Below are 20,748 nucleotides of genomic sequence, written 5' to 3'. Positions count from 1 at the left end.
GGGAAAAGCAGCAATAAGGTCCGCCGTCACCGACGAGCGGCCAGCAGGCCGTCCAGACCAGCGAGAGACAAACAACGGACCGTCAAAGGCCAGGAGCCCACTAGGCCACGGCACTTAGTGCAGCGGTAGCGCGTCTTGCCGCACGGTCCAGGCGGTCAGGAGCCAGGGTCAGCGATGGCCAGGATTCGGACGATCCAGCGCTGCCGTTTCCCGATCCTTTCGGCAGCCAAGCTATCGGGCTCAGCACCAGCCAGAGCAGCGTCACACTGCGATCCCGGTGGGGAATGCAGGACAGACAGGACAGACAAAGACACCGCGCCAGACAAAGCGGAGGAGCGTCGAGGGGGAGGGGAAGGCTGTACGGAGTACAGAGTCCGTAATAAATGTATTGCTGGTATTGCTGGTATCTGCGCCAAACCGTGTTGGTTGGGCATGGAATCGTGCCATACAGACGGCCTCCGCAGCGAGGTCCCCGATGCGACGACTGCGAAAACTCGAGGAAGGCTGCCTCCAGGTGCACACTGGCTGGCATCTTCATCCCTTGATGCTCAGCCTGCCACGCGCTCTCTGTCTGCCCTGAGCAGGAAAGGCCGTGGTGAGGGAGCGAGATGACAGATCGCTTTTGGCGGAGAGAGCGGGTGGAGCGGGCGACGGCCCAATCAGGTGCCGGTCACGGGCAGGACGCAGCGTGTCCACACGAGTCGAATCAGTCGATCGGAAGGCGCCACCGGCTCGCTCCAACCCAGGAGGCCGGGAACTGCAGGCGAGGAGCCCGACGAGGGAGTCGAGCGACGAGCAGACGAGGCTCTGCCTGTCCTTCGCCTCACGCGCGGCCTCTGCCCGCTGACTGGCCCGACTAGTCGTCGCAATATTTCGACCAGTGGCCCCTCCCCTCTCGTCCCCCCACCCAACTGGCCCCGCCGGCGACCTGAAAGCCCGAACAGAGACGACGGTGATCCAAGCGGCAGTACCGGTGTCATGGTTACTACAGAGCCATTGAGCCACTATCTGGCCGGTTTGGCCGGCCGTGGGTCGACCTGCAGCATGACTTTGGCTAACGCTGGATCAGTAGGAAGTTACGTACGTACGGAGGTTCTCGTCGGAAGTATCCATCCAGTGTCCCCATCGTTCTGTCAGAGCGTGTCCTCCGTCCTGTCCTCCACAACGGTCGAAAGGAGCACATCGAGCAGAGCAGCAGTGTCGTACAGAATACGGCAAACAATCCTTTAGGGAGGACGAACGTTGGTCCTTACGGAGTAGGGTTGGTGGCACAACAACCCTGGTCGACCCCCTGTCAAGTGGCACGGAACTAGACTGGGCGACACCAAACATTGTGCCTGAGACAGCGGAACCGAAACCCTCATTGACTTATCGAAAATCGAAACCAGAGGGTCGGTTCGATGCGATAAGTAGGACGTCAGTCGACGTGACTTAGTTGCCATGATGTGTCATGGCGCGGGTAGCATATAGTACGTCATTATTATTATTAGCTACTGACTGGTTCTACCGCTCTACAGAGCACCCTCGATAGTAGTCCAGACAGGGATGTGGCAGATGTGGCAGCTGCGGCAGCGGGAGTGGGATGCACTGGAGATCATGACAACGCTGGCCACCCCTGTCGGGAGAGCAAAACCAGAGCCGTGGGTATGGAGAAGGTTAGCACTCGGTACGGAGGACGGAGTAACGGTGGAGGCATGGCATGGCATGGCAAGTCTGAGTCTGGGGAAGAAATTGTCCAAGTGTCAACTGTAAGTCTGTAACTTGCGTGTCTCCACGCTGCAACGGAAAAACGGTGGTATGTCGAGTCGTCGACAGAGTGCGAGCGGAGGACTTGGGCGTGGCTTGTTTGCAGTTGGTGGGGGACAGTATCCCACGACGGCACGACCACGCGGGACGCTGCCGCAGGAGGTATTATTATCAGCACAACCTCACTCTATACTCAGTACTCCGTACCTTGGTAACTCTGGAATTAGGTGCGTACCTTGATTGATCCATGGTAGCAACAGATGGGCCGGACCGTCTGTCGATTCCATGGATTTGGGACAGAGAAGTATAAATCAAGTGAGATTATTTACCCGGATGTCGACACTGCTATCAGTACTGACGCAACCCCCTCCATATCAGCAGATCAATCAAAATAAATAGCAGCATGACAGAAGAACCATTAAGAATAAAAAAATAATAATAGCAAGAATAGCAATAATAATAGTTATACTCATGCAAGACAACATGAATCAGTCCCATCAGGCAAGGAAGCAATTAACAAAATGAATTGAATTGAACAAAATCTATTGGAAGATCGACAAACCCCCGGCGCATGGACTCGACCGGTTCACTGGATCGCGCCTCGTTTCTTAATTAACAAAGCAGGTTACCATGGCCCTGGAGAGCTTCCCGCTGCCTAGCCAGCTTAGCCTAAGACTAGCTAACTTGTAGCGCTGACCAGGCCCAAAAACGGTCCCGACCGTGAACCGTGAGCCCACAATCAATCATCAATCAATCAATCGACTGTGGTACTCTGGTATTACCTACTGCAGGATCACGATCCTGATAATAATAATAATAACCACAACAATAATAGTAATAATAGCGAGGCATTTCTCGCGGCGCAGTGCTGTCTCGTGTGTGGGGAGGCGTTATGCCAATGGTTGGTTTCTTCTGGCCAGGCCAATTATTTGGACCAGGCCAGCGCTTTGCCGAATGCGGAAGGGGATGGATCTCTCGAGGACATTCCTACTTGGGAAGGACCTCTCTTAGGTAGTCTTCCCTATTTCCCCGAGGATGCATGTTTCCGTAGGACTACAGCCGAGTAGTAGATACCTAGGTACGGAGGAGATATTCTTCTTGTCAGCTGTAGACATAACCACAGAACAGATATCTACCGTCATGGCCATGACGCTGGGCAACCGTGTATATGTTCCAATTCTATTTCGTCTGTTGCCTTCACTGCAACTCTGCTAGCTACACCTACCTAGTGGTAGACCGTAGTGGATCGCAGAATCAATCGTATCAATCATGATTCATCGCTTGCAATGCAACACCTCGTCTACTGAAACAGACCGTCACTCGCCTACGCGTGTAAGATAGAGATCCTAGAGATCCTAAGTGGCTGTCGATGCATGTACTGTATGTACCTTCATCTACCTTCCAGAATTAGGTATACTCCGCCTGGCAAGGAGAGAATCCACAGACTATCATCTACACATGTCGCATCATTATTCATACCTGCGACAGTCAATTCAATATTATTATGCTACGTTATGCTATGCTATCTGTCTACAATTCGCCCCATACGTACGTAATAATTAGTCCGTGGATAGCTAGGCACCTACCTACTTATACTCACCTAGGTGCTTAGGTGCTTCGTAGATCCTCCTAATAATAAACAATAGGGTAGCAATAAGCAATAATAGTACCCAATATAGTTTTTTCAAGTTTTTCGACTAACTGGTGGAGTAATTACCTAACGGATACGGAGTATACGGGGGGGGTAAGTCCGCGTTCCGTCTCCGCCCCAAGTCCGCAGATGTCCGCTAGCTGCGTTTTTTCTTTTGCCTAATTAACTAACCGCTTCCCCATCGAAAAGAAAATAACACTTGGAGTGCAGCATTGCAGTCATGTCGTCAAACCTGTCGACTTTATGATGATTGTAACTGAATAAATAATAAATAATAAATAGCATAATCTGCTGAGACGAAGTGGTAATACTACTACTATTACAGAGTACTCCGTTCTGATCGACTAGTCCGTACCGTACTGACGAAAAATAAACATCAGGTACAGAGTATAGCCTGCCTATAATATCAGCTAGCTACATCATATGCATGTTGAAAAAAAATATTTCGCCACTAAATACGGAGTACGAAGTATATAGTACTGGAAGACCTTACAAGACGCCCGAAGTGATAAATTCTACAAAGAGTACTCCTAGAGTACATCGTATCAAAGAAGAATCCTCTAGAAAAGAGTACGAAGTAGTACTTCTGGGGCATTTTTTTTATATTTATATTTAGCACCCTATTTCCCCGATTAGTTCACCATCTATCTATCCCACACATTATTCTAATTATTATGGACTGATTGTACTCCGTACAATACGTATGTACGAAGTATGTGTAATGCTAGAATATTCGGTCGAGTCCATCCCTCCCTGGCCAGTGGTAGTGGCTCTCCCGCCCGCCCACGTGGTGGCGCGGAAATAATAATAATAATAATATGATCTCCAATTCTCCATCCAGGAGAATACAGTACACACTAAAAAATATATAGACCAGTGCTGCTGTTATTATTGTAAATTTTATTATTCACTGTTATTTTAACTATTATTTCCAGGAAGTTGAACCTGGTCAGTGCATGCATTATGTTATGTCCAACGGTCGCGAATAAAATAAGAAAAACAATGCGATGACTTACTTCATGAGTGAAAAAAAATATCCATTGGATTTCATTATCATAAGTTAGTTATATAACTGTTGGCTTTATGCGCCATGCATGATGCTTGCAGATGCAGATGCAGATCAGATTAATCTCCAGTAAAACTGTCAACTCTCGACTCTCGACTCTCACCATCCTAACATCATGATCTGTCTATCTCTAGCTGAGTCCTGACGAACTGATCAGTCAGGAGAGAATAGAATCTTTCTTTGTCAATAATTAATAATGATAATGCCTGCTGCAAGTAATTATTACACTGTATACATACAGCTAGGTAGCTAGCTGCATGTAGGTACTGTACATACATACATACTTTGTGCATACAGAGGACCAGAGGCATGGATACCTAACCTACCTAACCTACCTAACCAACCTAACTAACTGCAGATCAGGGAATATCCTTATCTGCTTGTCCTGTCTGCCCAAAATCAGATACCATCAGCATATCAAGAATTGCTTGTGCATAGAATACTGTACCCAAGTACTCCGTACTGTACATGACAAGTCATATGACCAGACTAGGTAGGTACCTACCAGACTAGTAACAATAACCCAATAGCCTGCCAAATGGAAGTCAAAGACTCACTTCGCTGCCATAAAAAAAATAACTACTCTTTAGATACCCTGTACCTGGGTTATTAATACCAATCCTCAGAATAATAATATACTCAGTAATTATTATGAGTGCACATACTCTGTATGTAATACCCAATCCCTATAGCGTATGTACATACTATAGTAAGATTAAGCAGGGAGGAATGTGTTATGTATGCATACATATCCCGTACATGGTTAACAAGGTACATACATAGGTACATACATGTATGTATATCCTCATCATGCAGTACCACTCAGCGCGAGGAATGCGGAGTAATAATAATACCTACTCTGTGGCAAAGCAAACGCCGTCATACGGAGTACATAGAGGTTTTCTTCGAGCCAAGATTTCGAGATTTGGAATTTGTTCCAATTCCAATCAATCCATAGAGTATTGAATAAAGGTTAAAACTTTAATTTAATTTAATTTAATTATTCTCAACCCCTAGCTATTATGTAGGTCTGAGTTGTGTTGCGTTGCATCGTTATGAACTGTCCCTAGGATACGTTTTATTTTTTTTAATCAAATGTAGGGAGTATTATGATTACTCTTACGGAATACTACCGATCGATGATGTCTTGGTTATACATTTTCCCGTCAGTTAACTATATACTTCGTTATACAAACTCTGTGGAGATTCCATGTAGTATTATTCCAAATACTTTGCAGATTGCAGACAGCAGTATGCACAGAGCATGTATTACAGGAATTCAGCTAATCCTTACTTACAACTACTTGTGCGGAGTATTATCTTCATTCATTCCATGCCTAGCACCCTAGGTACTCCTAACTAACGTTATAGCGTGGCAACTCCAGATCTGCACGGAAAAATTATCCGCGCCTCGTTTGTGGTGTCACCGGTGTGCTTTGGCCTCCTCCAGGCTTCTCCATCTTCCTGCAAAAAGGTTAATTAACTAGCTAAGCCATCTGTCTGGTTGTCTGTCTGTCTATTCGACGCCTGTTTCATCATCATGTTTCACGTTTCTGTTGCCATGTGATAGATCACATTTTTCAGAATTCAGGGTCCAGGTGCAGAATCAGATCTCGCACGATCTCGCAGCCGCGCGCCGTCATCAACCCCCTGGTTCTGTCTAACTACTCCGTAGCGGAGTCGGTGAAAAACGGTGTTTGGGCCCTGCGAATCACGTACGTGCATTGCAGGTGGCCTTGCGCCTGTGTTTCCCTCGGCGTTGTTCGGTTGGTTGGTCTGTGGCATTGACTATAGTGGGGAGAGGAGGTCTCCGTGTTCAACATGTGTATGGAGTATTATGCACTCCGTACCCAGGTGGGTGGTACAGGACTCCCACCACCTGGTTTGGTTGGATAGAATGGATCAGTTGAGGCGAAATAACATACTCTATTCTACTCTGTACGCTCCGCAGTATATGCCATGTGGTGTGGCAGGCAAGGGAATAAACTTGATTCAGGAATCCCAAGCCCCGCTGGACAGTCGTACAGCAAGCACAGCAAATTGACATTGAGGTTGTAAATTTTCGTCCGATTATGTCGAGCTATTGACATGCCTGTGGAGAATTCTCCCGTGCGTGGACAATATCGAAGCCATCGTCGAATGCTTCCTTTTTCGGTAGATGCCGAACCCAATTTCGACTCCGCGCCCGCAGTCCAGGCCGGCAGATCGACCTGGCAAGTGGGATGAGTAGATCTGCAGTAAGCACTAAGACAGTAGTCAGTACTCCGTACTGGCTGTCGTCACGTCATGAAGACGTAAGTACGGAGTACACAGAGTAAAGACTACCGCTCTCGACAGGATGAATTGACTATGAACCTTCGCGAGTGCTGACATCTATACTGTAATCTGCAGGTCTGCATTGCCATGCGACTGTGCCTGCCTCAAGGTGATAATCTCGGAGCATTTTGTCGAATAACGATAGCATCACAGCTGACGACAGCCCCGTCGCGGCGGTAGACGCCACAACCGCAGGATTTCTGGGGCAGACGCTGAGAATCGGCAGAGTTGATAGCTCACAAGACGGCGACCACGGCGACCACGTCTTCCAGGCGATCATAGACAGACCGGAGCAATTTCTTGCACTGGATTGGCTGCCCTGCGTACTCTGTCCTTGGCAGACAGGCTCGTCCTCCCTCACTCAGAAATAGAAGGTGACGGCCATCCCTGGAGGATCGGCGCATGGATGGCAAGACATGCATAAGCGGTAGTCAGTGGAGCGGTCAAGTCAGCCGCAAAAGGTCGTGAGTCTGCCATCAGCTTCGTACTCCGTATTTGCGTGATGAGCTAGCTAAACAATAATGGTATGTTGCAGCAGACAAAAGGCCATTGCAGATGATATCAAGATGCCACAACCCGAGAACCGGGATACGTCGATAGTTCGGGTCGACGACGGATTCCTTCAGGCAGTATGATTTTTTTCCCCGATGGTTCAATCCAATTCAATAAATTCAATTCAATATACTCCGTACTGGCACTGGTACCCTATGCATCTCGTTACGGCTGACAGCACAGCCAGGTTATGTTGAGTCCCGCCAGAACTTGTGCAAAGCATTGAACGAAAAGTTACTTTTTTTTTTTGAATTCGTTGGATACACCTACAGATGACAAGCGCACTGTAGGATGGCATATTTGCCAGTCAGCGCAATTTACAACACAGCTGGCGGTGGCCAACTCATCGTGGCGTATCCAGAGAGAACTGCACAGCTTCAACTAACTGGTCGCAGTGGAAACAATTACTCAATCTGCCAAACGGGTTTGCTGGAACTGTCAATCTCGACGTGATGGATACAAAGTCTAGCTAGATGGACTGCTTATGCTGTTCGCTCCATTCCGACTGTTCCTGACGGGAATATCAGCTCAGTTCTCTTTTCCGCTGTGCGTTTCTTCGTTTCTTTTTCGAAGACTGCCGACCGTCCCAGTCTTCTTTATTGATTGATCGCCATCATCTTCAACTGATGGAAGACGTTTGCTGTCTTGCATGATTGGCTCTTCAGCCAGCGATGACCCCTGTTCCGCCCGTCCCGATGCTGACGTGACTGCATGACTACGAGGATACTTTTGAACTCGACTGATCGATTGTGATCTCGTCCGTTGCAGTTTACTGTTTCTTTGTCTGTCTACTCCGTAATCTGTGTCGATTTACATATTCATTACAGCGCGTGCTGAGACCAGGATCATGCAGCTGCCGTCAGCTCGTGAACATACTTGCAGACTTGGCTTCCAACCTACACTTGCTCCAGACCAACCGCTTACTGATACTCTCGTTTGCCTACAGCCTCATTCACGGCTCCGATGTGACTGCAACTGCCGTGAGGCGCAAGTACGGAGTATGGTCCGCAAGTCGAACAATAATACGGGCGGGCATCATCGATCGTCGCTATCATCTGCTCTTCGTGAGCTCGACATTCGACAACTGCACAGCAACTTGTGCTGCCGCATGCATCGGCATCGGCACTTGGTTAGGCATTTCTTGCTGGTAGGATACGTACGTAACCTATACTCGGCCGAGTTATGCTGAGCGAGCAGCCAGCTTGGTTAGGGACGGCCCTGCAGATCGCATTTTACGGGTGCGCGACTTGTTCCACTTCTCAGCCCGCGACGGAGTCGACGGACTTGTCGAGAAATTCTCCGTCCATCGTCCGTCATAAATCTTATGTTATGGGACCACCAGACGATGGATCGGGATCTCCGTCCCTGCGCCGTGGAACAGGCGTCGTTAGCGATGATTTCGCGGCTTGGTCGTCACTCGTCAGCGCACTCGGCGGCACCGTTTGTGGGGCATGCCATTGACGGAGTTGCAATTGCAGCCTCATCGTGTTCAACGGTCGGCCGTCGTCGCAAAACTTACGGTCTGGTGAGACGGTGACCGTTTCTTCTCCACAGACATATGCCCGTCATCGGCATAACGGTCTATTCCGTAAGCGAGACGAGCGGTGCGAGAACGACTGTCAACCGCCGACTAAAGCCGCTGCACGCTGCAGCTGCCAGCTGCAAGCACCAAGTCAAAGCTTGATTTTTAGGTTGTTTCTCGGTCGGTCTTTGTTCGGGTTTACTCCGTACTAAAATTGTCGCCTTCGCCAGCAGCCAGCAGCCAGCAGCCTTCAGCCTTGACTGTACCGCAGAAATTAGGTCCAACGGACTACTGACGGAGTGGTCATGCATGAGTATGACAATGACAGCTGTCAGTTCTATCTACAGCCTGACATCTGCTTCAGCAGGCCAATACAGTTCTCCGTTGCAATTCCGGTCCGAGAACGGTCCGTCAGTGATCTGCCGCACGGAGTATACACCCTCATACTTGGGTATCTACTCCGTAATCACGGTCCTCACGGAGTATGTACGGAGCATGTCCGTCCTCCGTACTTGGGGAGATCAGCTAAACTCCCCGGCTACGCCGTCGGCAGGCATCAAGTATTAGGTTGAGACCGTTGGGCCCAAAATCCAATTCTTGGGAACGGGCGGATTGGCGGACCGGCGCGTCCGTAACCTTGAGCTAGCCGAGTAGTCTGTCCTACTCCGAGTATTACTCCGTATCGCGAAGAGAAGAGGACACTGCAGGTAAGTATGCGAACGTTTACAGTAAAGGTACAGAGTACTTGATGTCGCTTGTACAGTATAGAATAGACCTAGACCTAAGTGTAGATAAATCAATTAATGAAAAGCAAACAAAAGCAAACAAGTTTAGTATCTATTTGCTCCGTCCAGTGCTATATACTCCATAACTTTACTCCTTTAGTCCATACTCTACTCCGTATACTCCGTATATATACATGCGGCATTTAATGTCGTTATTATTTTTTTTCTTCCTGTTGCTGTTATTTATCAGTGGAATCATACCGATAGCAACTCTACTGTATTAAGATAGTGATTGTACTCTGTACTCCGTAACTAAATATGGGACTCATTCATTCAGCCAGCCACTGACTACCTGACTACCCCGTACTAAGCCAGTGCTCTGCTAAAGCTCAAGCTTCAACAAGCTTCAACGATGTAACTTGCTAGGTAGTAGTAGGTAAGTACATACTTCCTTAAAGTTAACAGAATAGGAATTTGGTCGAAACCAAACCTCCTGAGGAACGTTAGGTACTATCCTGTAGTATATTAGTACGGAGGACGGAGTATCTAAGTTAGGTAATAGGTTAGGTTAGGTAGATGCCCAAGTTTAGGTACGGTACCTAATTACTCCGTACCTAGGTACCTAAGGTATGCACTCCATACTTAGCTAACTAAGGTAATAGATAGGTACCTAAGTAAGGTAGATATATAACTTAATATCCGACCGTTGTCAGAGCTAGAGTTTAGCTTAGAGGTAAAGCTAACTACCTTACCTACATGTATGGAGTACGAAGTCTAAGTTAAAACAAACTTACGGAGAATTTTTATTCTATTATTACCCCATACTCCGTGCTTCGTACAGTACATACCTAAAATAGCAGGTGATATTCACGGAGGAAGCTTTGCTTTGTAACCAGCTGATTATTATTAGGGAGTACGGAGTGATATTGCGATTCAGGTATAAGTAAGCGAGTATACGAGTAAGGAAGTGTTTGTATGTGCAGTACATACTTAGCTAGGTATGTTCTCCGTTCGCCGTTCCTGTACGGAGTAGACTACGGTATACTGTACGGATGAAATGATACAATGGTATACTGATTGTGATGGTAGTGGTGATGGTGGATTCAATAAGGAATGCTGAAACTCGGTCTGGTCCATGAGTTAAGGCCCCCTTCTTTCGTATTGTCTCGCTACGGAGTAGGCAGCTAACAGGTTCTGAGTAGTGTACTATACTCCATACTCAGTACCTACTAGGTAGGCAGTTCCCTACAGTATCATCTGACTCCAGGATTCTGTCTGCTCTGCTCTGTTCTGCTGAGATAGTTAAATTGATAGATAGATAGATTGATTGATTTGACACTGGCAGGTTCAGCTAGCAGGTGTTCAAGTACCTATGTACGGAGTACATGTAGTTAGTAGGACTCTAGCATTTATTAGGTATTAGGTATTAGGCATTACTCCTGCCGTTGCTTTTTTTTCCCTTTTTTTTTGTGTTTACTACTTATGTAAATGCAATTAGATACTCCGTAAGTTATGTTTAATGTAGTTGAGGTCGGTTATCAGTCAGTCAGTCTGTCTGTCGATTTGGATGGATGGATTGTTTTCCAACAGTAACCGAATGAATAACGATTGGCTGTATCAGTGGTTATCGTTCTACTCATTATCACATTCCTGTCCTGTCCTGTTGTAACTTTCTAACTATAAAGTACTTTTTGTAGCATGTATACATATCCATAGGTAGGTAGATAGGTAGGTAAGTAGGTAATTAGACAATTAAGCAAGAAAGCCGGTCTGTCAACTATCAGGAGGGTATGGCAAAGTAATAGACTATTTATCAACTATCTAACACTACGAGATTACACTACGAGAGGGAGTTACACTTAGGTATGCACATTGTCTTTCTTCCTGGAATGCTGCTGTGTATACTGTATAACGAAAGCTATATACGTATCTAGACAGGGAGAATGTTCTGTCTGCAATGGCAATATGATGAACCAGCTAGTACTGTAGTATTTGTTATTGTCGATCTTAATCATTCACTCATTATGCTGTATTCATTAGAGTTGTATTCTATCGCAATGCCTTTTTTTTTATTTCATTTCTGTTATAGACTATACTACGCTGGTGAACGCCGGTTAGTACCAATCTCTCAATCGAGGTTGAGGTCTCATCTCGTCAAGTCGTCGCCTTGTCAATCTCATAATGTACTGTACATATATATATCACTATATCTGCATGTAAGCATCGCATCAATCTATCTGGTTATAGTACAGTGCAATTCACTCACATCAGCATGATCAATCTGATCAATCTGATCAATCAATGACGATTGATCATCAGAGAGGTTGGCCTCAGACGATACCCTAGACCGGTAGATAGAGTAAATGAATGATGGCTGTAACTGTGAGTAGAGTTGGAGCTGGATCAAAAAAAAAAAAAGAAAAAAAGAAAAGAAAAAGAAAAAGCCATTGTGGCCATGTTAGTGTATACTGAATATATAGGATAAACGGCTGTCACAGGACAGGACCAATTGCCATTTTCGAGCTCCATACTTTGAACTTCTTATTTTTATTTCTTAATACTATTAGGGAGCAAATAGAAATGTAAATAGATACTTTAACTGTCCCTCTTGTTTCAATCGTTCGATTGTGTTTTGATCTTCGTCAAATCGAAGAAGAACCTGCCCAGCTATTAGATGTAGATATCGTAGACATCGGTTCTTGTCTTTCTTTTTCTCCCTTTTCAGGTATATTAATTAAATCAAACTTGGAATGAGTTTCTGTATACTATCTATTCTCAGTGAGGTGGTAGGACGAAGACGAAGATAAAGACTCTGATTACACTCCAGTCTCTCCCTCCCTCTTTTCCCGATCCTGCAGATATGATCCTTCACTATTTCATTTAATTTCCTATTTTATTTAGTTTCATTTAATCGCAATAAGAAATTCTCCCTCCCCCTCCTCAGCGTGAAGACATAGTGAAGACATAATAATGTATGTGCATACATACGGAGTGATCAGGAGTGATCAGGGAGGAAGCTTTCGACAGAATATATGTTTGCCTAGAGCTAGCTAGCTAGATAGCTGCACTGGATAGATAGATAGATAGATAAATAGCTTTTGTAGCATCTCGAGCTGTGCTGTGCTATACATACTGTACTACACTGCTGCAGCAGACAGAAAAAGTAGAAATACTAGGTAGGCTTCTTCTGATGATCTTTGTGACTGGAAAGACCTAACTAAGACTTATTCTGGTATAAGAGAGAGAATTAGACAAGGTGGAATATAAGATGGAAATACATACTGCTATTGCTAATCAATCTCTCCTGAATTGAATGTGAGTATTGGTTAGTTAGTATATTAGCACTGGCGAGAGCTATCAATCAAGATTACTATATACTATACTATGTTGCAAAAGAAAAGAAAAGAAAGTCATTCCTAAGAACGATGGATGCAGTATGAACATGGCGAAAGAAAAAAAAAAGGAAGAAAAAAGAAATCAAAATCATAGCCCTATATCCCCCTCTCGTACGTATTATTTACTGATATCAATCTTTTTTTTCCCCCTTTCTTTCCTTTCTTTCTTTAGTTTATTTCTAGAAATAAAAAAAATATTTCCCCCTTTTCCTCCCTTTCCTACTCTGTCTCCATCGTACTGTTCTCCACTAATCGGGATTATTCCTCATCAAGTAGTGGAACACCCGCCACACGCCCTCAAACGCTTCTAACCGCTCCTCCGCCTTCATCAGGTCGTACCATCGTGTCCGGCGGAGCGACAGCGCGTACCACGGCTGGTCTGACGACCCGGATTCCTCGTGGAAATCACTCTTGCCGTGCGTGATGTAGTCGAGGTACCGCCGGTGCACCCGCAGGTGCACGATCGACACGTGATGGTTGATGCTGGAGATCATGTAGATCTAGACAACGTCTTAGTAATTGAGTGAACGAAAAAAAAAAGAGCTGGCTTACATCGTCAAATGGGCTATTCTTGGGCTTGCCAATCTGCATATATCGCATCTTCTTGTCCCACAGACTCGGCCCCGCCTGCAACGTCTTCCACTTCTCCGCCGCCGACGCCTTCCGCGAATTACTAGGACCCTGCCGTCGTGAGGACATGCGCGGATCCGCATACCGGGATCGCTTATTCGCGTGGCCAGTCGCCTCCTCCTCTTCCGGTTTACTGTCCGTGTTTTCGGGTGTATCGATTGGCACGCCGTCGTTGGGAGCTCCGCCCCAGCGCGGCGTCGTCGTCCACCACTTCCCCTCGCCGGGCTTCACCTCGACTGAACCCTCCCTGGCCCGTTCTTGGGCTGTCAGCAGCATCGCGCCCACTTCGCGGATCAAGTCGCACATCTCTCTTTGACCCTGTCCGGGAGCTTCGTTGGGCTCCCGAAACGAGGTCTCCGGACGGCATTGCACCACGAGCACTGGGCCCTCGAGGATCCCTTTCCGCGCCGTCTGCCGGTCTTGGGGAGCCCTTCCTGCCACAAGACTCTGCCGGACAGGGAACAGCAGATTGCGCACCGCAAGCCTCGGGGGAAGAGAGGGTACGGCGGCCTGGCATCCAAACGGCCACGCCGCCATCTCGAGGAGCCCACGAAGCGTGTCTTCGCGGGCGTCCTCTGGCATCTCGTGTCCGGCACCAATGCGACGACCGGTGTAGACAGTCTCGACCTGTGGCTTTTCGGCCTGTGGACTGTCCACGTCCATCTTGTCATCTCCAGCTTTGTCAGCTGCCAGAGTCTCGTCCGTCTGCGTGGCGTCTGTCTTTGTCTCTCCATTGGTGGATTTCTGGGGCTGCACCGGTTTTTCATAATAATTATCGAGACTAGTATCCCAGTACTGGGCCATCCGTTCGAGGCCGGCCCAGAATTTCCTCGACTGGGTCAATCTTACCCTCTGCCGGCCAGGGCGAGGCGCCATCCGCGCGAGTTCCCGAAAAGCGTCGTCGTTGTCGAAGAGAAGCTCTGTCTTGGCCACGTCATACTTGTCCCGGGGAGGATAAGGATTGCCATTTCCCATGAGATGTGAAGAGGCCTCCTGGCCGGATTCTGGGGCTTGAGGCTCCTCCCACGGCAGCGGCGGGAGGCCTCTCAGCAATTCTTCCGGGACGATGTTTGAAGCAGGGACATCACGAACGACCTGCAGGTTGAGGGTTTTGATATGGTCGACAGAGATGTCCTGAGGCTTTCTGATGGCCATCAGTTGGCGATACAAGGTGTCGAAAGTGGCCGGATTGGCTTCAGAGGCAATGCCAGGAGGATCATATTGAGGAAAATCCAATGGCGTGGGCTGAGCAGGGGGGGTCCGCTCTCGATCAACATCAACCCCTACCAAGGATGATCCTGTCTATATTAGCGTTGAAACAAACGTTTGCGGTTTTGCAAGTTGACCGAGGGATAGGAAATGACAACATCTGAAGTTGTGTTATAAAGACAGAATCAAGAAAAACAAGTAGGAGTATAACGAAATAGGTTTCCTCTCGAAACTACAAATTCATGTCTTGGTCTGCAGGCCATAATTGTATCCACCATGTTCATGACGAAGATGGCTAGATCATTGGATCTCAGATCGATTCTCATCGATCTCGTCGATTGTTGTCGATCTTAACAATAGCATTCAAAGAACAAAAACAGAGATACGCAAACAAAGATACGCAGGTCTGGAAACTCTCGGGGAATAGCCGCTCAGCAAAGCTTACCTATACCACCGCCCCAGCCAAACATGATGAAGAGAAAGCCCTCTCACGCAGGGACTCGGTCAATCCACAGTCTGTCGAACAACAACGGCGGAGGGGACAGGCACAAGAGCGGATCACATGCTCTGCGGGACGAGCAGGCACCCGGTCGGATGGCAGAGAAGACGAAATATCGCAGCGGACGACGCCTGCTGGCAACGCCGTGACACTGCCGGCAACAGGATGCCCTCAGGCACTGCTGGAGGGGCAGGGCAGGGCAATGAGGATGAGGGAAACTGAGAGACACGAGGTGCTGAGGTGCGTGCTGGGCTGCTTGAGCGGTGGTGGGGAACCGCTCCGGGCCGTTCTCCCCGTCGTGCTGCAGCTCTATCCGACAACAGTTTAAATCGCCCTAACAGCCTGACAGCTCGCCAGTTGGACGCCTGCGTGCGCCGATCGGTTGCCTGCACCGTCTGTGCCTAAGCAAAATGGCCCAATGGCCTCCGCGCGCCTGGCGGGGGGTGCATCCATGGACGCGCCCTGGGCCACGGCCCCAGCCCACAGTCGACGTTTTCTGCCGGCTGCAGCAATCTATTAATTCGCCTGCACAATAAAAAAATAATGGGATATCGTCGGATATCAGAATGAGGACGAGGACTGCGACTGAGCGGGTGATGGCGTCGAAGTCTGTCGATACAGCATAAAATGCCCCACCATACGCATCGCCGTTGTGTACGAACATGCACTCCGTACGATAGATAGTATGATGTACGCTGCCATCAGCAAACGAGACGTTCGACAGCTCACACCGCAGCTTGGATAATAATATTATTATTATTTCCAGTGCTGTCTCCCACGTGACAGCTGTCATGTGACAGACAGCTACAGCGATTGTCGAGCTGATAGGATTTGTAGCCGCCCTCGAGGCAGCGGTCCAACGACCTGGCAGCACCAGGCGCCCATGCTGCTCTATACGAAAGTATACGAAAGCATCGTCCAGTGGACGCGTGAGTATCTCTGCCATGGCTGGCGTGCTGGTGCAATCGCAAATAGGGCCGTCATGCCTGTGCGACGTGCCTCACCATGGCATCCTGAAACGCGACCCTGCACTCGTCTTACGCTACTCGTCATACCCGGCCAAACCTCTTTCTGAAGGCGATCTCTTTTGTCTGCATCGTCTTGACGATGTCTTATCCACATCTGCCATCTGTTCTTTGACTGTGGGGTACTTTTCTTATCATTGATCGGTGCCAACTGATCGTTCACCTTGATCTTCGATCTCATCTGATATCACGGTGGGGTGGGGGGATTGACCTGAGCATCGATTCTTGGGCTTTCGGCTTGCGGTGTCCGCGATGGCTTCCTTTACTATTACCACCTTCAACGGGCTGAGATGCACCAAAGTCCCGCGGACAGATGTGTTCACGGCGACATTGACATCGGATACTACAGCCCCTGCTGTCACCGATCAATCTTCGACGACATCCGTAGAGATTAGACCAGACCCTGCCAGTACGACGGCCGCCTCATCGACCGGTCCGAATTCAGATTCGAGCACCACTGCTGCTGCATCGAATCCTGGTGGCGATGGTGAGTGATTTCTTCCGATCGAGAATTCCTGCTAAGCCCGGATGCAAGCAGAACCAGCTGCCAGCGCAACCGCACTTCCTCAAACGGCCTCACCAGGGGCTGGGGGACCACACTCAAGTCTGCAAAGCATCCGTGCTGCCATCGGCGGCAGTTTGGGGGCCGTCGCTCTCGTCGCGCTGGCCTTTCTAATATGGTATCTCCTCCGACGTCGCAGGCACCGGATACCTCGACCGGCTGCGGATTTCTATGGCGGGGAGAAGTTGGGGGGACAAACAAGGACTCAAGCCGGTGGCAGGAATCAGCAATTGCAGGAAGTAGCAGCCAGACTGACGCGTCCTCTGACTGGAGCGGCGCAGGCCATCAGAGAAGCTGCCTCACAGATGAAAACTCGGACAGGTCAGATGATGCGAGAGGGTCCTACTACTCGTTTTAAGTCGAAGACGATGCCGATGCCAGTTGTCAGTCCACCATTATCAGAGACGCTAGTTGCCAGATCCAACCAGGAAGAAAAACAAGGACGGACACGCAACCACGACTATCCAACCCTTTTGCCGACCCGCTGCCCTCGAGAAGTCTCTTCGATGACAACCCTTTCGCTGATCCAAAGGACCCGTTCGATCTGGATTCATCACCAGGAGCGGAGACACAGGGACGACGCAGCTACAGCAATCAAAATGCAGATGCGGTCGATTTCGATTTCGATACTCGACATAGCAATCGCAATAGCAGTAGCAGTATCAACATCATCAACAATAGCAGCAGCAGCAACATGGACAACACCTCCCCATACCGGATCTCCACCGCAGAGTCATCAGAATCAGTCTGGTCAAGACGAGAATCGACCAATACAACCACCACCACCAACACGACCACCGCCAGACCCGCAAGCACGCGCAGCGACCCATTCGACCTCGAACGCCCACCCACTACCATCACCATCCACGCAGGCGGAGCCATTAACCGCATGAGCCGAGGCTGGTCGATATTGAGTCGCAATTCATTCGAGGAGGCTGACCAATAATGCGGATGCGGACGTTGTTGAGGCAGGCAGCTAATTAATAACTAATGATAAGCATGACCAGTTTCAGTCTGTACTGGACTGGACTGGACTGGACTGCACCTTTTTTGAGGATTTAAGGGTTTTTATTCATTGATTGATACCCGTTTGTTCTTTTTTTAACTGTATCATTGGCCATTGGGAAGGTAATACTTGTTTATTTTTATTAGGTTAAGTATGTAGGTATGTTGTACTGTACATACATACCTAGTTAGGCAAGTAGGGAGGTAGGATTTACGAATACAAATGGTTGTAATGTATCTATCGATGGATGGAGAATCATGCAATTCAATCAATTAATTCATTCATTCTACATCTAGCAGATATATCCACGTCTATATATCTATCTACACATATACATTGAATTAAATCCTAGTCCTACTTCCAGCCCTAGCCACCCTATAGCAAGTATTTTCTTTTTTCTTTTTTTATTTAGGTATATATCTCCTCACGTAGATGCCGACGACGACTCCACCACCGCCGTCTTCTCCCTTGACTCGCCACAGCTGGACGGTTCAGGATAATCAGCCTTGTTCATGTTGTTGCTGTTGCTGTTGTTGCCATCATCATAGTGATACAGAGCCGTCAGGCGCGGACCGGCATAGTTCCTCATGCCGTGGACGAGCCACAGCAGCGCCGAGAGGGCAAACACGCCGACCAGGATTACGCTGTTGTAGTTCATGCTTGCGGCTGACGTGGGGAGGGAGTATGCTAGACACGCAGCAAGCGTTAGCTCTAGACCTCTTTTTCTAAAGAGGATAGATAGATAGGGGGTTGGTTCATACGGAAACAGTAAAAGATATTAAAAACCGTAATGAGGATAACGGCCGTCGCGTTGACGAAATACCCAATTTTCTTACCCAGGGAGAACGGACCCCGTGGGAGATACTTCCGGCCTGAGAATAGGTTTGCGGCGAATGGGATCGCGTATGAGGTCGTGCTGAGGATCACGAAGGATCCTGTTAGGTCGAGGAAGGCTGTGTCACTGCCTAGGGGGATAGCGCCGAGGCCGGTGGCGAAGATTGCTGGTGGATTGCATTGTCAGGTTGGCATGAAAGTAAGAAAAGTTAAAGATTGCGATTTCAAGACGTACCACACAGCAATGTTGCGTATACAGGACAGCTGAGGCCCTCATTGACGCGGCCGAAAATGGAGGAAAATGGTACAGCATTGTCTCGGGCCAGCGCCCAAAACGTACGAGATATCTATCTTGCAGTGTTAGATCTGATAGGAATCAACATCTGGGGAGAACATACCGTCAAGACAGTCCCAACCGTGCAGAGGATAGACGAACAGAAGATGATGAAGAGGAGACCAAACGTCCCTCCAGCGCTGCCTGTGGCTTGCGAATAGATCGCTGCAAGTGGATAGCCATCAATCCCGGACAAAAGGGCGTTGATGTCGGTGATGGAATAGCACAAGGCGATCGCAAAGCAGAACGCGTCTAACACATTCCATTATTAGATACATCTCACTGGACGGACTCGAGAACCTGGACTGCGAACTTACAGAGAAACCCCAGGCCGATCTGCAGGCCGATTGCCTTTGGCAGATCCCGTCGTGGATGGGGCAGCTCCTCCGCCATATGGGTGATGGCATCCGGCGTGCCGATGGTAAAGGCGCCGTTGAGCACGCCGCACAGGAACGCAACACCCCCGGTCCATCCGGTCAGGTTGTTCTCGGTGAACGAACCCCATACGAACTGCGACGAGGCGTGGGTTTTAGGCACGGCTGCAAGCACGATGATGGTGACGATCCCTCCGGCAAGGACGAAGAACATGCCGGCGTCTTGCGTGTACGGCAACAGACGATTGGCAAAGATGACGCAGGCGGTGCACAGCCAGGTGATCAGGACGAAGGTGACGTAGGTGTGCCACGGCTGGAGAACAAAGCCGGGGTGGTAAGTCGAGTACATCTGGATGGTGATGTTGGAGGTGATCTGGATCAGCGAGGCCAGGTCGAACATCCAGCCGAAGAAGTTGATCCATCCGGTGAAGAATCCCACCATGCGACCCCATTTGGGGCCGGCGGTGATGGAGGCCCAGTGGTAGACTCCTCCAGCTGATGGCACAGAGGACGCGAACTGGCTTGTCAGCAAGATTCGAGCAATGCTTTTTTACTTTGTGGTCTGTCTTCTTACCTCCGCCAAGCTCAACCCGATAAAGGAGTAATAAAATGCTGCCACAATCAGGCCAAAGATCAGGCCAGGAGGACCACCGTTGACTAGATGTCACGTCTGTTAGTTATGTATATGGAGTATCATGACAATGCAGGACGCAGGGTACGGACGAATAGACACGGAAATGGAGCTTCCCAGCGCAACCCAGGCATTGTCAACGGTGAGAGCGATCCCACAGAGACCAAGCAGGCCATATTGCCGGCTCAATTGGTCTTTCCAACCGGACGCATTGACGGCGACACCGTCTTCGACCGCGGCAACGACCTCTTCTGCTGGACCTCCTAATTCTGGATGCAAATCCGGGTTCTTTTCGCCGCTCATTTCGCTAGTCGTGACGAGGATAAAGCGGTCTTCTTCTTGACTTTCGCAATCAGGATATTCTGACAATTCCTAGAAATGCATATATATAGTCCGCAGCTGCTAAATGCAAGGGATTGTCTGGTTGGAACTCAGTTGGGTTCAACAGTCAATTGATGCAAAAAAAATCCATAGATCACGGCATCCGTCAGTCTTTTCTCTTCAAGAACGGGCACCATGCCAGTTAACTACTTCTTACTACCTAGGGAGATGAATCTGCCAGTTCGAAGGCACCTTGGGCCTCCGGACTGACCTACCATAAAAGGAAAACCCCTATGCCAATCAACACTGAATCTCGTGTCATGGACGGGAAGATGGCATTAATATTCATA

General features: G+C 48.6%; 5 protein-coding genes across 5 annotated transcripts; 3 read left to right on the top strand and 2 right to left on the bottom strand.

Annotated features, from left to right (window-relative positions):
* Positions 1-174: 174 nt before the first annotated feature.
* T310_5386 (uncharacterized protein) lies at positions 175-2,141 on the top strand (the record flags this gene model as incomplete). Its single annotated transcript, XM_013471768.1, has 4 exons — positions 175-595; positions 632-1,080; positions 1,518-1,748; positions 2,001-2,141. The coding sequence occupies 4 exons, from the start codon at positions 175-177 to the stop codon at positions 2,139-2,141; spliced, it is 1,242 nt and encodes a 413-aa protein (XP_013327222.1).
* Positions 2,142-3,015: 874 nt separating this feature from the next.
* On the top strand, positions 3,016-4,386 carry T310_5385 (uncharacterized protein; the record flags this gene model as incomplete). Its single annotated transcript, XM_013471767.1, has 9 exons — positions 3,016-3,078; positions 3,158-3,294; positions 3,351-3,358; positions 3,414-3,490; positions 3,680-3,744; positions 3,812-3,967; positions 4,034-4,109; positions 4,270-4,290; positions 4,333-4,386. 9 exons carry the CDS (start codon positions 3,016-3,018, stop codon positions 4,384-4,386), a joined length of 657 nt encoding a protein of 218 aa, XP_013327221.1.
* Positions 4,387-13,221: 8,835 nt separating this feature from the next.
* Positions 13,222-15,282, bottom strand: T310_5384 (uncharacterized protein; the record flags this gene model as incomplete). Its single annotated transcript, XM_013471766.1, has 4 exons — positions 13,222-13,473; positions 13,526-14,886; positions 14,928-14,972; positions 15,258-15,282. 4 exons carry the CDS (start codon positions 15,280-15,282, stop codon positions 13,222-13,224), a joined length of 1,683 nt encoding a protein of 560 aa, XP_013327220.1.
* A 1,306-nt stretch (positions 15,283-16,588) lies between these two features.
* Positions 16,589-17,791, top strand: T310_5383 (uncharacterized protein; the record flags this gene model as incomplete). Its single annotated transcript, XM_013471765.1, has 2 exons — positions 16,589-16,823; positions 16,875-17,791. The coding sequence occupies 2 exons, from the start codon at positions 16,589-16,591 to the stop codon at positions 17,789-17,791; spliced, it is 1,152 nt and encodes a 383-aa protein (XP_013327219.1).
* Positions 17,792-18,168: 377 nt separating this feature from the next.
* Positions 18,169-20,676, bottom strand: T310_5382 (Choline transport protein; the record flags this gene model as incomplete). Its single annotated transcript, XM_013471764.1, has 10 exons — positions 18,169-18,215; positions 18,263-18,279; positions 18,333-18,591; positions 18,741-18,905; positions 18,974-19,085; positions 19,137-19,324; positions 19,390-19,963; positions 20,021-20,103; positions 20,170-20,449; positions 20,674-20,676. 10 exons carry the CDS (start codon positions 20,674-20,676, stop codon positions 18,169-18,171), a joined length of 1,728 nt encoding a protein of 575 aa, XP_013327218.1.
* Positions 20,677-20,748: the final 72 nt, after the last annotated feature.

This window comes from Rasamsonia emersonii (assembly GCF_000968595.1).
Source record: "Rasamsonia emersonii CBS 393.64 chromosome Unknown ctg1118621760272, whole genome shotgun sequence".
Taxonomy (NCBI): Eukaryota; Fungi; Ascomycota; class Eurotiomycetes; order Eurotiales; family Trichocomaceae; genus Rasamsonia; species Rasamsonia emersonii.
Note: the sequence above shows the minus strand (reverse complement) of the source record. Positions and strands in the feature narration are given on the sequence as shown.